The 15052-nt window shown below is 30.5% G+C and overlaps 2 protein-coding genes across 3 annotated transcripts; one reads left to right on the forward strand and one right to left on the reverse strand.

Moving 5' to 3' along the window:
* The first annotated feature begins 275 nt into the window (after positions 1-275).
* On the forward strand, positions 276-3363 carry LOC136782150 (radial spoke head 10 homolog B-like). The gene is made up of 13 exons (XM_066741354.1): positions 276-379; positions 458-633; positions 724-924; positions 1018-1121; positions 1184-1270; positions 1348-1495; positions 1589-1806; positions 1924-2235; positions 2309-2518; positions 2593-2709; positions 2780-2947; positions 3026-3144; positions 3225-3363. The coding sequence occupies exons 1-13, from the start codon at positions 329-331 to the stop codon at positions 3357-3359; spliced, it is 2046 nt and encodes a 681-aa protein (XP_066597451.1). The 5' UTR covers positions 276-328; the 3' UTR covers positions 3360-3363.
* Positions 3364-3470: 107 nt separating this feature from the next.
* LOC136782151 (CDK5 and ABL1 enzyme substrate 2) lies at positions 3471-14915 on the reverse strand. Of its 2 annotated transcripts, XM_066741356.1 has the most exons (10): positions 14154-14915; positions 12978-13355; positions 12773-12896; positions 12504-12631; positions 12170-12208; positions 11484-11569; positions 11307-11410; positions 11126-11232; positions 10842-11046; positions 3471-10752 (listed from the first exon to the last, which is right to left on the reverse strand). In XM_066741356.1, the coding sequence occupies exons 1-10, from the start codon at positions 14564-14566 to the stop codon at positions 10612-10614; spliced, it is 1725 nt and encodes a 574-aa protein (XP_066597453.1). In that variant the 5' UTR covers positions 14567-14915; the 3' UTR covers positions 3471-10611. The 2 variants fall into 2 exon arrangements, with proteins under 2 accessions (XP_066597453.1, XP_066597454.1); XM_066741357.1 differs by lacking the exon at positions 12170-12208.
* Positions 14916-15052: the final 137 nt, after the last annotated feature.

The following is a 15052-nucleotide window of genomic DNA, read 5'->3' on the forward strand; positions in this document are numbered from 1 at the left end:
CGAGTAATGAAAAAAAGAAAGGATTAAAATTTAACGAGACGTAATAATTTAGATAATTGAAAGAATTTTTTATTGATTAAATTGAAGGTGGAAGGGAGAAATTGTTTTGAAGGCACCATTTCCCAAGCAAGACTCGTTGATCAGTTGCGGGGATTCTGGAGAAAATGAAGAGGAGAAGGAAAAAAGTACAAATACTAATGTCGACAAATCTGAAATTGAAAAGAACAGAAGAGTAATTGATATTCCATGGAAATTGTCATTGAAGGATGAATTAGTTACAATAAAGTTTATCAATGGTAACCAGTATTGCGGTCGAGTAAGTAGAAAAATGATGGAGGGTGATGGTACATATAAATGGGAGAATGGCTCGAGATACAAGGTATGCTTGATGCGATCAACATTTTATCCTTTTTTTTTTTTTTTTTATCCAATTATTCAATAAAAATTATCGTTTCAGGGAGAATTTCAGGAGAATCAAATTCATGGGAAAGGTTTTCTTGAGTGGAAGGACCAGAGCTACTACGAGGGTGAGTTTTTTAAGGGATTTCGTCATGGAAGAGGAACGATGGTTATCAGAGATTACAAAATTCTTTATATTGGTCAATGGCACATGGGTCACAAGCATGGTAAAGGGTAAACAGTGAAGAAATTATAGTTTTAAAAATTTATAGGATAATAAGATTGAAGTAACAGGCAATGTTAAAATGTCCTTTTTATTGTCAGATATTGTCGTTATCCTAACGAGGATTCGTACGATGGAGAATGGTTAATGGGTCAAAGACATGGATTTGGTGCAAGGATTTACAAAAGTGGCGCTCGTTATGTTGGCCATTGGGAAAATGGTCTTCGACATGGTATTGGTACCATGGCTTGGCCCAATGGGGATGTTTATCGTGGTGAATGGGACTCTGGAAGATTAAATGGGTTTCTTAACATTCTTATGCATTTTTATATAGTTATCGTATTTGTAGAAAAATGAATAATTTCGTAATTCTAATAAAATATAATTTTTATTAGTTATGGCGAATACATTTGGAATGGCTTTTTTAATAAGACACTTTGCTGGCCTCGACAAGCTTCTTATATCGGTAACTGGAAGCATGGAATGCGACATGGAAAAGGTTAAAGATTCACATTGTAAAAAATAAAAGCTTGAAATGACTCATAGAGCACTGTTATTTAGGTGCATTAAACTTTAGCTCTTTAGGAGGAGCAAAATACGTGGGAAATTGGAAATGTGATAAAAAGCATGGCTATGGAATGATAATTGGTTTGTTGTTAAAAAAAAGATTTTTTTAAAATAAGCAGTGTATTCTTGGTTAATTGAAAATCGAATTAAAACCTCAGGTAACAATGGTGAAGTAATTGAGAGTGATAATTTATTTCACAACGATAATTTACGAAAGTTTTGTCATATCGAAGAGCTCAGCTTAAAAGAAGAAAATATTGTAGAGTGTAGTAAAGAATTTTCTGATACTGTGCTAAGTCCTTCCACGTAAATATACGATTTATTTATTTTTAAACTTTAAATTGGTTTCTTCCAACTCTTTATACCTTGAAATTATGATGAATATTTAAAACAATATAGGGAATCCGCAAGCTCTATTGAAAGATCAGAAATAACTGCTGAACTTACTATGGCAAAGCCAGAGCAATTTCCTTTATTGTGGTATAACATTTATCGTTTGCTAAATCCTGAGCTCATTAAAAAGCCTCTCGTTACTTCGAGTCCATCTGGCAAATGCAATTTTTGCGACGAAAATGCATCGTGCAATTGCCTACTGTTAAATTCTAATGGTGACACAGGTTTGCATCGATTACGATCCGTTTTCAATTTTAAATAAAAACATGATAATTATAATCATTGATTACGTCTAATTATAAAGCATTATAAGCTAGACGTTTGAAAATGTTACAACACAGGAGCAGAGGTCAAAATGGATAATCCAGAGAATAAATTTGATATGGATGAACGTTTGTCTTATTCGTCCTTCAAACTGCAATTAATGAACGAACAATTTATCGCCCAACAAGAATTCGAAGAGAAAGAGCTGAAAAATTGTATAATGACACACATGTCACGTCTGAGAGAAATATATGACGTTTATGCAAGAATATTCAGTGAACATTGTAAATCCTACAATTTAGTTTTGAGTAAATTGGCTCTTTGGCAACTTTGGCGAGATTGTGGAATTAATAAAAAATTAAGTCTCGCTGAAATCGACGATTCCTTGGGTATGTGTGATTATTGATCGATTAACGATGGCGATTCTAATTATAAGTAAATAATAAATAATTCTCTTTAAAGCGCAACACCAACTTGCTTCTATCAAGAAGACACACAATCCTTTTGACAAAATTCAAATTTGGCAATTTTTGTATGCTCTCTTAGAAGTGTCTTGGCATCTTTATACAAAAGTTGATAAAAGTGGCGTGGAAAACGTGAGAGGTAAACTTGCAGGTGGCTTACAGAAATTTTTAGAGGACCATATTTTCCCAAATGCTGGAAATCACATTGGTAATTGATACAAAAAAGTATATGAGGTGAAAAGTAAGCAATAATAATATTAATACCAATGTTTTTTGAATTAGGCACCTTATGTAAGAGTTATGACGTACTTCCTCTTTATTCTGTCTATCAATTGTACTGTAAAACAGGAAAACCATTAATTGCCAAAAATTTCCTGAAGAGGTTGTGCTCTAAAGAAGGTATGACGTTAGTCTTTGTAATATTTAACAGAAAAATTATTAGACTAATTAATATATATTGTTATATTAGGTGGACAATTATCAAAAATATTTCATCAACCGTCTTTTATTGTAACTTCGGAACGCTTTGCAAATGGAATTAACTGTGTTACTGTAGGAGATAGACTTACTTACATTCCGAAGGAAAACAATTTTTTACCTCAAAGTCCAAAAATTGAAGCTTTTGAAAGTCCATTAGGTATCAGTAGTTCAATGATATTTATCTACATTAATATATCTACATTGTATTTTTATTTAAATTAAATAATTTCTTTAGCTACTGATTTATTTGCCTTTCAAGAATTAGGAGCTACGAAATTAATAGAAATTATAGCTAATATCTGTCCTCTTATAAAATGTAATGAAACAGATTTAATTATTAATATGGATTATGAGGTATAGTATTTCAAATTTAATAAAAGTTGAATTTTTCCTTTAAGTTTTAAAATGAAACACTAATTTATGTTTACAAATAGCTAACATTTCTTGAATTTTACGAAATTTTATTGGAAGCTGCCAAACAGTTGCTTGTTATAAAAAAGAATACTGAAAGAAAATTGGAGAAGGCTACATCTATAGTGGAAGAAATAGTTTTGCAGAAAAATGATTAAGAAAGAGATTTAAAAGTTAGTGCTAACTCAGTAAAGAAAGCTGAAGAAAAATGAAAAGTGAATTAAATACTTACTAGGAGGAAATGATATAAAAGGAAATACACACATCTATAAGATTATAATAAGCTATATAGTTTATTTTATAGGTAGAATGTACTGTTTCTACAAGGTGTAAGTTCATAATTAATGTAGTGTACCCTCAAAGTGTAAATTGTATAATATAATAGGTACTAAGTACAAAGAGTCGATCCGGAATCACATACATTTTATCAGTGGTCTGTTTTACAAAACGTTATCAATGGACTAGAATGTATGTATCATATTAGCATTGCTTCACCTCAAAATAATACATATTATACAGCTTAACGTTATTTTTACCACTTCATTTTTTTTTTTGAAGCAGCCTTTAGCACATGTATGAATTTCTTTACAACATAATTTTACAAAATCAGGCAAGAGTTCGCAATATATATTTAATTTTCTTTTTCTATGCACATATAAATGCCCAAAGTAAGATAGAAACTGCATAAATGAAGAAAAAAGTATAGATACTTTTGCAATGACTTATTCTTACCAATTTAACAACAATTACATTTTTTGTTTTTTGGGGGGTATGTACACTGTATATATATTTACCGAATAATACAATTTTCTACAAGAAAAGCATTAGCTGTAATAGTTCTTAGAGGGCAGCAAAGCTTCAGTATTTTTATACATTTCTTCAAATCAATCATTATTAGTTAGAGGATATAATCTGCACTAATTTTTGTTTGCAAATTATTGTACGTAGTTACTGAGCTTTTAAGTACTTATCCTAATTTAATTCAAGTACGTATTCCCCATTGTAAGAAGAAAAAGTTCATAAAATGTTCTATTTTTTAAAAGCTTATATAATACTTTTGTCCCTCAACAGTTTTCCAACCTAAGGTTGGACTTTAATTTGTATAATTGACGCTCTAAAGTACATGAAAGTACATGGTATTTCTTTTATTGCTGATAGTAAGGAAAAACTACTTTAATATACATAAAATTTGAAGAACCATAGTATACAATTAACATTGAAAATAAGGTAAGAATAGATAGTGTTACGCTTGCATTTTATAAAACAACTTTTAAATTTGTTCTATAATATATAGTATAAAAGCAAAGTACTGAATAAATTTATTTACTTTCTCATATTTAAAAACTTCACCTAAACAGTTTTTCATCTTAACGAATTCAGTACAACGTTAATATTTATTAACTTTTGCTTTGTTCAAATTTTTTCTCAAGTTCTATTATATTATAAATAGTTACACAAGAGTATTATATAATACAAAAATTTCCAATTTATTCAATTCACGAATAAATATTACGTCTATTCTTCATAAAAACGTTACAGAACAGAGAGAAAAACTTAAATTTTTTTTACATGGCACGTATTTTTGGCATTTCTAACAAAAGAATACACAAAAATTGTTACTCAAGTAGTATACATTTTGTTTAGTCATCATTAAGTATAATAACTTAAAAAATACTTATATCCCTCTGTCTCTGTTATAAAACAGCACCATATATAAATTAAAAGATATATATTACTGTATTTATACATATAACAAGAAATGCAAAGAGTTATATAATACTCAAAGTATCCTTTCTCTGTTATATTGTTGCTAATTATAAATTTAATAATATAAATCAGTTAGGATTCATCCTTTGTTTCAAAATTTAAACTTGAGTATTGAAGGGAAAAACGCGTAGACTAAAGTAATTTATTAAATAAGTAAATGTCATCAGAAAAGTCAAAATGCAATTAGGTAAAATATTTATAAGTTATTAAATGGATTTATGCAGTTGAAAATACATATATACATTTAATTAATATATAATATTGAGAGATATTGTGATTATTAAACTGAGTAAATTTAATTTTTGTTTGTTACTTATCGAAATTAAAATTGAGCAATTCAGCATATTTTATACAATAATAAATTCAAACAAAAGATTTAGTAAATATATAATAATTAGACTACTAACAAATTTTAATTTGCATGAATAATGCTGCATTAGATAGTTAAAGGTATTTTGTTTTTTACTTTTTGACCAAATTTGAGACATTGTGATATAATTTTTTAAGTAACATACTTCAAAAATAAAAGTCAACTCTCATGTCATTTTGTAAAAGATATCTAAAATCGGGGTGAGTATCAAAGGATTAGTATATATGTAGCTATTAAGAGGTAATTAAAGATGATATTTTTTCATGGATAAGCATTAATGCACCTTATCATTCTGCTTTGAGATTGTGTTTATAGCTATTTACACTAATGACAAAAATTGTCACCTGTCTAAAGTAATAAAAATTACAAGAATATGACAATATCTGACAAATGTACAAGACTCTTTTTGCACCTTAGCTTTAAGTATAGACTCCCATCAAATCTAGCAGTCTGCGACACACTCCTGTCCGATAAAATATATGTACATTAAATAGAAACAAGTATGTATGATTATTATTATTACAAAAAATTCAACTTCCAAACATAACACAATGATTATGAAAAATAGTCCACAAGAATTGAACTTATGGCTCTGATAAATATTACGATTATTCTCTAAATTTAAGTTGTATATATATATATATATGTATATATACAATAAAGAAAGTACTTATTTACAAAAAGAAATATGCAAAAAACATTTTTAAGAAAATCTACAAACAGTTAGGATACAGATTTTCCATCCTGATTTCTTGACACTACATTCCTTGATCATTATATAAATGCAGAAGGATCAAGGAAATAATATTTTTATACTGCATTTTCAGTATTTGTATCATTACTCTGTAGAATTCCAATAATATACAATGTTGCTTTTACGATAGGTAGAACGATGATAGCCATTTTGCATAAATATTATTTTCATTGTAGTATTATACAATACTACAGAATTATTCATATCATTATTCATGATTATAATTCATTGTATATTACTTTGTTTATCACCAAATCTCATTAAAAACATTTGACAAAAAAGAATATAAGTTTCATATATAGCCCTTCAGTAAATTTTAATTTTAAGTCCGTGAGAAATGTTTTCTAACGCATTATCCTTAACAGTTTTTTTAGTTTATAAATCAACAAATTTTATCAATAATCGTTAAGCATTACTTTATTACTCTAATTAGGATAATTAAAGCTGCTAATCACATCAGCATTAGTTAACAGGTAATAAAACGCATTGTAATATATTACCTACTTTGCCGTTTGTTATTATTTTTAATTTTGTAACAAAGCATTTTACTAGCTTCAAGACCCCAATACTTTTAGAAAGATTTTTAATCTTTAATTTATCTATTAATATTATACAAATAATAATACATCGATTTACGATATTTAGAAATGAATAAATCAAAACGAATAATGGAATAAAAAGGCAAACAAAAATGTTCAATTATCCTCTCTGTGAATTGTTTTTTTTTTGTTTTTTTTTCAAAACAAATAACCAGATAAGATTGTAGGACATTGCCTTTATACGTCAAAAAGCAATGGTTCAATATCGGTGACAGGTCCAAAAGTTAGTTTATTCGATCAAGGCTGCCAGTTAAAGGTCAAATTAACTCATATCAAACTGATAATTTATAAAGTTAATGATTTTAAGAGTAAAACAATTGTACAATTTTTATATATTGCCCTTAACCCTTAGAAAACTGGACTGTTAAAAATGGTAAAACTTAGCGGTACCCACATAAACGGCTTCAGAAGTTTTATCACCGTAACTAAAACAAAGGCTAATATTATACCTCAGGATATGAGCCGCCATTAAATGTTATAACGATCGTACAAAAATTGATCAGAAATTTGTTAAGGATTAAAAGTTCCTTATTTTTAAGCTTTTTATCAATTAACGAATTGTATCGTTAATGCAAGACCGATAGGAAAAATAATCACCCGATAGTTCTTTTCTATTGTTCAAGAGTTAAACACAAAAAGGGTATAGGAATATTATTTTTAAAATCATCCACTGTGTACAAAATTTACGGTTTGACATGAATTAACCAGACATTTTGTGTATATATACTGGATGTATCAGCTATGATGTTCTTATTTTTAACCACATATTCTTGAGGATAAATTAAGTGGAAAAGTTCTATACTATAACATCAGTAAAAGCATCATTGCTGAGATAAATCAATTTGAAAGCGATAAATCAGGGCTTTAATTCAATGGAAATATTACTTTACCGTCACTTTCGTTGACAGTTCTCTTCCGAAAAATAAAAGAAGCTCGTACTTCTCCACCATTCCGTATTACCATACACACACACACGCACGCACGCAACTATGCTTATTACTGATTTTTTCAACTATAATTAAAATGACAATCAGCATCTTCCCCCTATCACTTTACCATCACTGCCGCCAAAATATCTTTATAGTCTGGTCTCATCTTAAGAAAAAAATTTCTATTAGCAAAACAAACACTTTAACACTATATCATGATTGTTCAATTCTGTTAATTCGAGACCAATCACGACGCGTATTAATTTTAAGAAGCGCTACCGTAATGGTAAACTGTCTAAATATGCATAATGCTTAATTGTTTACTGAATTTAGAATGCTGATCGCTGATTGATTATAAAAATGCAGATAATCAATTAGCAATCGCTATTTTAAATCCAAAACGGCTCCAGTCTTAAAATCATCCAGACTGGAAGTGTTTATTACATAGCTTACTCAGTAATCGCACCTGATTGGCGCAGCCAAATCTCCAACCAATCAGATTCGATTATGTCACTTTTGGATGAGCACGTTGCTCGTCAAAAGTGACAGTTCAGTTTCCGAATCTACACGTGGTGGTTGTCGGTGAATCGCGCGCCTCTGTTTTTTTTTTCGTCGTAATCGCCGACCAGTTAATTATTCGGGATTAAAAATAGTTTTATACTTTATTTCAATCACACAAGTGTAGTTTCATTATTGTGATAATATAATTTTACTCCAAAGAGCAAATACTTCAAGAATTGAACAATTTTTTTTTTATACCAATGCATAAAGTTAGTTAATGTGACAGAAAGATTCATTTGTGTAACGAATAGTTTAGTACGTAATGAACTATTCGTTATTATATCGATGAATTTATTTGTTATATTAACGAAATTTATCCATTGTTATAACGAAAAATTGTTCATTGATTGAGGATACTTTTCTCACTGCAAGTTTAATTAAATTAATGTAACAGTGAAGCGCATAGTGTAATTGAAATAAAAGTATGCAAGAAAGAATTCGTTTAAAATTCGAAATAAACTTGTCAAAAAAGACAGTGCGCAGCACGAGTGATGTGGCAGTGCAGTGCTTTGGAGTATGCAGCGGCCAAGGGCAACAGCCTCAAGGACTCTCATAGCCTGTGAGTATTATTGTATCTTTTTTGACAGCTAGAATAAATGTAAACATTACTTAAATATATTTTAATTTAATAACATTTTTTCTTTTTTCCCTCTTTGTTACAGTAGGTGATCTCACTTTGAGATAAAAGTGCGCGTCGCGAAATTAAATTGATTTAAATACCCGAGTCGCGTATGTAGTATTGTTTAAAAAATTCGCGTCGCGTCGTAATAATTTAAAATACAATTATCGCGAGTGCCACATCGTCGTCATCATCAACATATCCAGCAGGCTGCGCTAAGCAGATGGATCATCGTAGGATTTTCGCCGAATGAGTGAGTCCCACGGGTAAAACTGTGGATTTTTTTTATTAAGCAAAGGATGACCGAGAGAACCTACCGGTAGGTTCCAATCGGTCCTTCTTCGGTTAAAACCATTTCTTCATTTATTCTTGTGTTTTCAGGTTTAGATTTCCGATATAGGTAGGCTTTTTAGCTTTGCGTATTAAGTAGGCGTTATAGCTTTCGGTGATAGGCAGGCTTTCTTGTTCAGGTTCCTTTTTCCTCAGTTTTCTTACCCTTCCCATCCCTTCCAGGGAGTAAGAGCAAACATGCTCAGGAACGGAGTTACGCGCAACGAGTTTTGTTCCTTTTTGGTTTTTTCTTTTTAAATATACAAATTATTTGTATATTTAAAAAGAATAAAGCAAAAAGGAAGAAACATAGCCTCTGCTCCGTTCAAGACCATTGCAATATCCTACGCGAGGTGCCCCTATTTTAGCAAAAAGCAATGGATCTAGAGGAGGGAAGGTACCTCGAAAAATTTACCTTCATCTAAAAATATTAGTATCTTTATAACTCCTTCATATCAATTTTCAATTTAAGAATAGTTTGATCCTAAAGCATTTCAATATGCTGATAATTAATAATCGACGTATTTGCGTGCATGTGTGTGTGCGCGTACGACAATGCGGAACAGTGAAGAAATACGAGCTTGTTTTGTTTCTCGAAAGAGAACTGTCAACAAAAGTGAGAGTAAAGTAATTTTTCCATTGAATCAAAGCCCTGATTTATCGATTTCAAATTGATTTATCTCAGCAATGATGCTTTTACTGATGTTATAATATAGGACATTTCTACTTAGTTTATCCCCAAGTATATGTGGTTAAAATGAAAATCATCATTGCTGATACATACATATAGGGTCCACAATTTAAAATACTCTAAATCATGTATGTAAGACAACGATTTTCTCTATATATCTGCCGAAAATATCAAAATTAAATTTTACATAAGACCTCTCTGAATTCAAATATTATAATGTTTCGAAAACCCCAATTGAAAAATTTAATCTTTCATAGCTATACAAAAATAAACATCTTTCTATTTATATACTCTAGGGTAGTTTAAGTGGTGGAACTTATTTATATAGTTACATAAATAATGATTCAATAAATGTTAAGTACTATTTGTACGTACTTCAATTTATCAAGTCACATATTAAGATCAAAGAAACGATAGTACCTCGACATCTTATACTAAACTTTTTAACGCTTTATTATTTTTAATACGTATATAGGGCATTCTACACCAAATCACAGAATCCGCGAGCACGATAATTTTGTATTTTCTTATGAAAATGTTTTGCAATCTTCAAAAATTTATAACTCTCTTAAGGAAATATTGAAAATATCTCAAAATTGACACACGAGTATCTGTCAATAAGTCGTAAAAAAAAAAGTAAATAAGAAAATTAAAATTTGTCTGGTCTGCGGACTCAGTGATCTGACATGAAGTACCTTATATCTTGTTCTAAATCGTCTCACATTGAGTGGGTCAAATAATAAACGCAGTAATTTCTTCTTCTCTATCAAATATACGATAAAAAGGATGGTCAAGATTCATAAATCAGCCGTTGATAATGCGGAAATATCTCCCAAGTCGGCAGGTGCAAGCCAAATTCTAATGCCACAAGTACTGCAAACTCTGAATTAATTAAATCTTTACGATTTAAACGAAACACATTTTCAGTCCTCTGCAAAGAATTTATCTTTTTTTATTAACTATGCAATTTAAATTATTACCAAATTGAACGAATAACGCTAATTGAAAATAAGAGATTACCTCAATAAGTGATTTAAGTACATCTCCTTTAACATCGTTAAGTTTTGCTGCCAAAAGTAAACAAGCGCCAGCACACAATTTCCGTGTTTGCTTTGTAACAATATTCCTTAGAATTAATTTTTCAAAATAAACATAAGCCATCGCAACAGTCAGCAAATCAACGCCATACTCTGTTTTAGCAATTTTTCGCATTTCGCGTTTTAAACTAAATATGAAATAAATAGATATATGTTATGTATTTTGATAAAAAGATAAATGAATAATAACTACATCTTATTACAAACCTTCGTAATTTACTAAGTGTCAGCTGAATGTGTGGAAACTTTTCTTTGAATTTATCATTTAGTTCCTTTTTTAGATCAGATGGTCGTACATAATCAATTACCGATGCCTAAAAAAAATATAATTATAAATCTTACCAATATGCTTCTTTAAAGAACATTAAAATATTACTAGTACTCTTACCATGTATGAAGTAAATGTAAGCAATGTACGGTGTTTTCCAGCAATAAGTTCAGGGTCATCTAATAAATTTGGATTATATTGCGTTGACTCGTCCCACTCATGCGCTATAAACATTTAAAAGATTACATTTATAACTTGAAAGTATTTAAATATTTTTAAGCTCTGTCGTATACTAACGTTTTGTATCTGCAGTATAAGACAATGGTGGAGATTCTGGAGTTAAATGCGGAGTACGATGGTTTGTTGTATCATACGAAAGACACCTAAAACAATTTTTGTGCATAAAAAAATTTAATCATTTATCCACGTCCTATGTTAATAACAAAACAAACCTGTTGATACATACTAATTAATGTAATCGCGAAATCAAAATACATTTAAAAGACTCTTTTCATTTCTAAAATAATAATATGAAGGTCTAAAGTAGTTTGCAGTTGTTGGATACAATTATTTGTGTCTTATCTGTGTAAGAGCAAGCATGCAAAAATGATTGTGAAATAATAATCATAAATTACACAGAATATACAAGATTTACGTTTAAATGTTAATTTCTGAGTATTAAATTACTCAACTACTTGTTGCAAGTAAACTCTTAACGAGATTAATTGAAATGTTTACATTAAACATTGCGATATAGTATAATTCAGAAGAAACAGCGGACTTAAATATCTTGTTTAACTGTTTTAAAAATAGATCAAGAAGCATTTAGGCCGACCGTGTATGGTGAACCAATGCGTATAGACTTCCCTAATAAAAATCACCTATTACGATTACATTTAACGTGCGCAACTAGAAATTAATCATACTCCACCAGTTATCTAGTTTTTAGCTGTTTCTAAATAGTGTACTACATTAATTTTTACCATTTTCTGTGCTCCATATTCCATGTAATAGTTTTTGTCCTGTAAAAAGATGATTGACAAGCATGGTTATAGAAGATGTACATGAGGCGATAATTACGACGTGATAGTTTATTTTACAAATGTATTATACTATGAAGAAAAATTATTTTTCTATAAATATACAAATTACTCAACTTTTAAACAATTTTTCTTGGATAAATGTAAAGACTTTTGTTCAAATATTGCAAAAAGAAATGCATGCATGAGTGATTTTATATTTGTATCGGCGATTCAACCATACAAAGCATGATTTAAATATAAAACTGTTCTTTTGTATGTTTGATATCTCAAATACCTTGCTACTGTATGATGTTTATTAGGCATAACATGCATCAGTTCTATAGCTTCATTATCATAGTTTTGTAGCTTTCTATCTTTTTGAAATTGTCTGGATGGTATAAGTAGCTGCCCATAAGAAATTTCCTATAAGCAAAAGAACAATTTGGAGTTTTAAAAATTTCATTTTAGTGTATAAAAAAGGTTGTTCCTTAACGGTTACATGCGTGTGTATGGTCGTTGAGCCATTACTATGTCTTTTGATTAAACTTTCAAAAAGAAGACTACCTGTCCATCCTTCGCTCTTTCTATTCCTAATAGTCCAAATGGGTCAATATTATCATTAATTGCTGATAAAGGCCTTTGGGTAATAGTGTTTTTTCTTCTTCCAGTATCCTTTCTTAATTCAGACCTATGAAAAAAATGTTTTTATTTACAGAATCATTGAAAGTATTATATGGAATTTTAATGCAATTATAAATTTTTTATTTACCAACTAGAACGTTGCTTCTTACTGTATGGGAGAGCAGAGAATACCAAAAATGGCACTCGTTTATTAGATACCATTACAAGTCTATCATCACCAAATTTATGATTATTAACTGGATGCTGCATTAAACGTAATTCTTTTGTAATCTCTGGTATTACACCACTGTTAGTACAGTTAGATGGTGTATTATTTGGTGCTTTTATCTTTGACTTAGATGACTGTGTCTTGGAACGAAGTGATCCAATACTTTCATTGCTGCTGTTATACTGATGCTTTATATCTTCAGATAAGGTAGAAGTTTGATGACATATTCTCTTTTTATACTGCAAAGATCCTACCCTTCTTTCAGGTAGTGAATAGTCACTGCCAGTGGTTCCCGTCCTAGAAAATCATGAAGTTTTTTTAAACTACAAATAAATACATTTTTTGATCGAATAGAAGTAATGAAGGAGAATGCCACAAAATTAAGTTATATTGCTTCAAAATTATGAATGCAATGGTATCAATATTATCTTAATTAAAAACGTTAAGCTTGAGCTATATGATCCTGACTTTATGATTCATTTATTTTTAAATTGATAGGTTCATATTCTCAATACATATCAGAATGAGATTAATATCTTTGTCATATCTATGTTTATTCAATATCAATTCTCGATTGGACTTTTTATTAATATATATAATCTTCAATCTACTATTGATATAGCTATTAGGTTACTGTAAGCTTAATATAGATACATTAGCTGCTATATAACAGAAATTATATAACATGCAGAACTCCTAGTATAATTTTATTAACATAATTAAATTATAACATAAGACCTTTTTATACAATGTATTTTCTTCAGCTAGTCATCAATATATTTCAAGTAATATCTATGTACTTAGTGATTGTGAACTATAAGAGTTTTATACACGATAAATTGATTTAATAAAAACTATTAGTCTATATATTTGTGTCCTAGATAGATTATAAAATATGACCTAGTAATATGTTGAATTAGAGATAACAATGTGTTATAATTACAGCTTTCATGTGATAAATGATACAAAAATAATAACAAGTTTTTACAACAAAATAATATTAGTTTTTTCATAATAAATGTAGAAAAAAGGATACCCTAATCTACAATATAATTTATATTATTTGAGTCATAATCAATGAAAGTTTACTGTTACCGTTCTCTAAAAGAACCATGGCTTCCACAGAATTGATGGGGATAAGTTCTTTCCTGCTCCAAGAATGCATTGGCATTAGCTTTGGCAGGTGTGAGTAAGCCATCAGAATCAGAGCTAAGAGAATTGTGCTCGATGACTCTGTGCACAGGCTGAGGGGAACTGACTTGTCTGACTGGGATATTCTCCTCCATCTGGACTTCGGCAACCTCCTCAATGGAAGTCTCCAGGTCTGTTTGACGGTCATCATTTTGCTGGGGCTGGCTATGGTTTAGGTTGCTGTTACGTATAGCTCCATTTCGTGATAGTAGAGCAAGTTTTGTGTCGCGATGGCTGCCATCCAAGGAGATGTTTGAGAGAAATGTAAGGGCGGCCAACCTTCTACGTGAGTGATTCTTTTTGAGGGCCGCTGCCATTCCACGATTGAGCTTCCAATAAAGCCGGTGTCGCTCTGCTAAAAAATAAGCCACCGGGATGCGTAACTGACGACGACACTTTGACCGAATGTAGACAAGTACTAGGATCACAATTCATTTTCAGTGCTAACGCACTTAGTCCTGGCACTGTGTAAAAACATGCCCGTGCTACGCACCAACAACCACGAATCGATGTCACTTGTCATCATACTGTTTACTTTCATAAGAATCAAAACAAAGCCTCTCTAAGTACGTTGTCAGTTTTGCTGAACGAGCTTTCCTATTACCTTACTACGCAACACCCACCAAGTGCCACCAACACCAACATCAGTCGCCACTCGCCAAGCCCGAAATCCCAATCCCCATCCTCCTCTTCTTCACTTTCGAACAACTACTCTCAGTAGTCTCAGTACTCTCCTTTCCCTCCTTTCTACCCATTCATACGCATGCGTTTATTTTCATCCAAAAATATAGGTTAGGTTAGGT

This window comes from Prorops nasuta, unplaced genomic scaffold (assembly GCF_024137725.1).
Source record: "Prorops nasuta isolate Cenicafe-Biocafe unplaced genomic scaffold, Cenicafe_Pnas_1.2 PNAS00025, whole genome shotgun sequence".
In the NCBI taxonomy this organism is placed as follows: Eukaryota; Metazoa; Arthropoda; class Insecta; order Hymenoptera; family Bethylidae; genus Prorops; species Prorops nasuta.

Coding starts and splice junctions, on each gene's coding strand:
- LOC136782150 (XM_066741354.1), top strand. CDS start 329: ATGATGGAGGGTGATGGTACATATAAATGGGAGAATGGCTCGAGATAC. Junction 1,807..1,923: donor AAATTCTAATGGTGACACAG/GTTTGCATCGAT, acceptor GTTACAACACAG/GAGCAGAGGTCAAAATGGAT. Junction 2,948..3,025: donor AGCTTTTGAAAGTCCATTAG/GTATCAGTAGTT, acceptor TAATTTCTTTAG/CTACTGATTTATTTGCCTTT.
- LOC136782151 (XM_066741356.1), bottom strand. CDS start 14,566: ATGGCAGCGGCCCTCAAAAAGAATCACTCACGTAGAAGGTTGGCCGCC. Junction 12,632..12,772: donor AAAGAGCGAAGGATGGACAG/GTAGTCTTCTTT, acceptor TTTTGCTTATAG/GAAATTTCTTATGGGCAGCT. Junction 11,570..12,169: donor AATATGGAGCACAGAAAATG/GTAAAAATTAAT, acceptor AAATTGTTTTAG/GTGTCTTTCGTATGATACAA.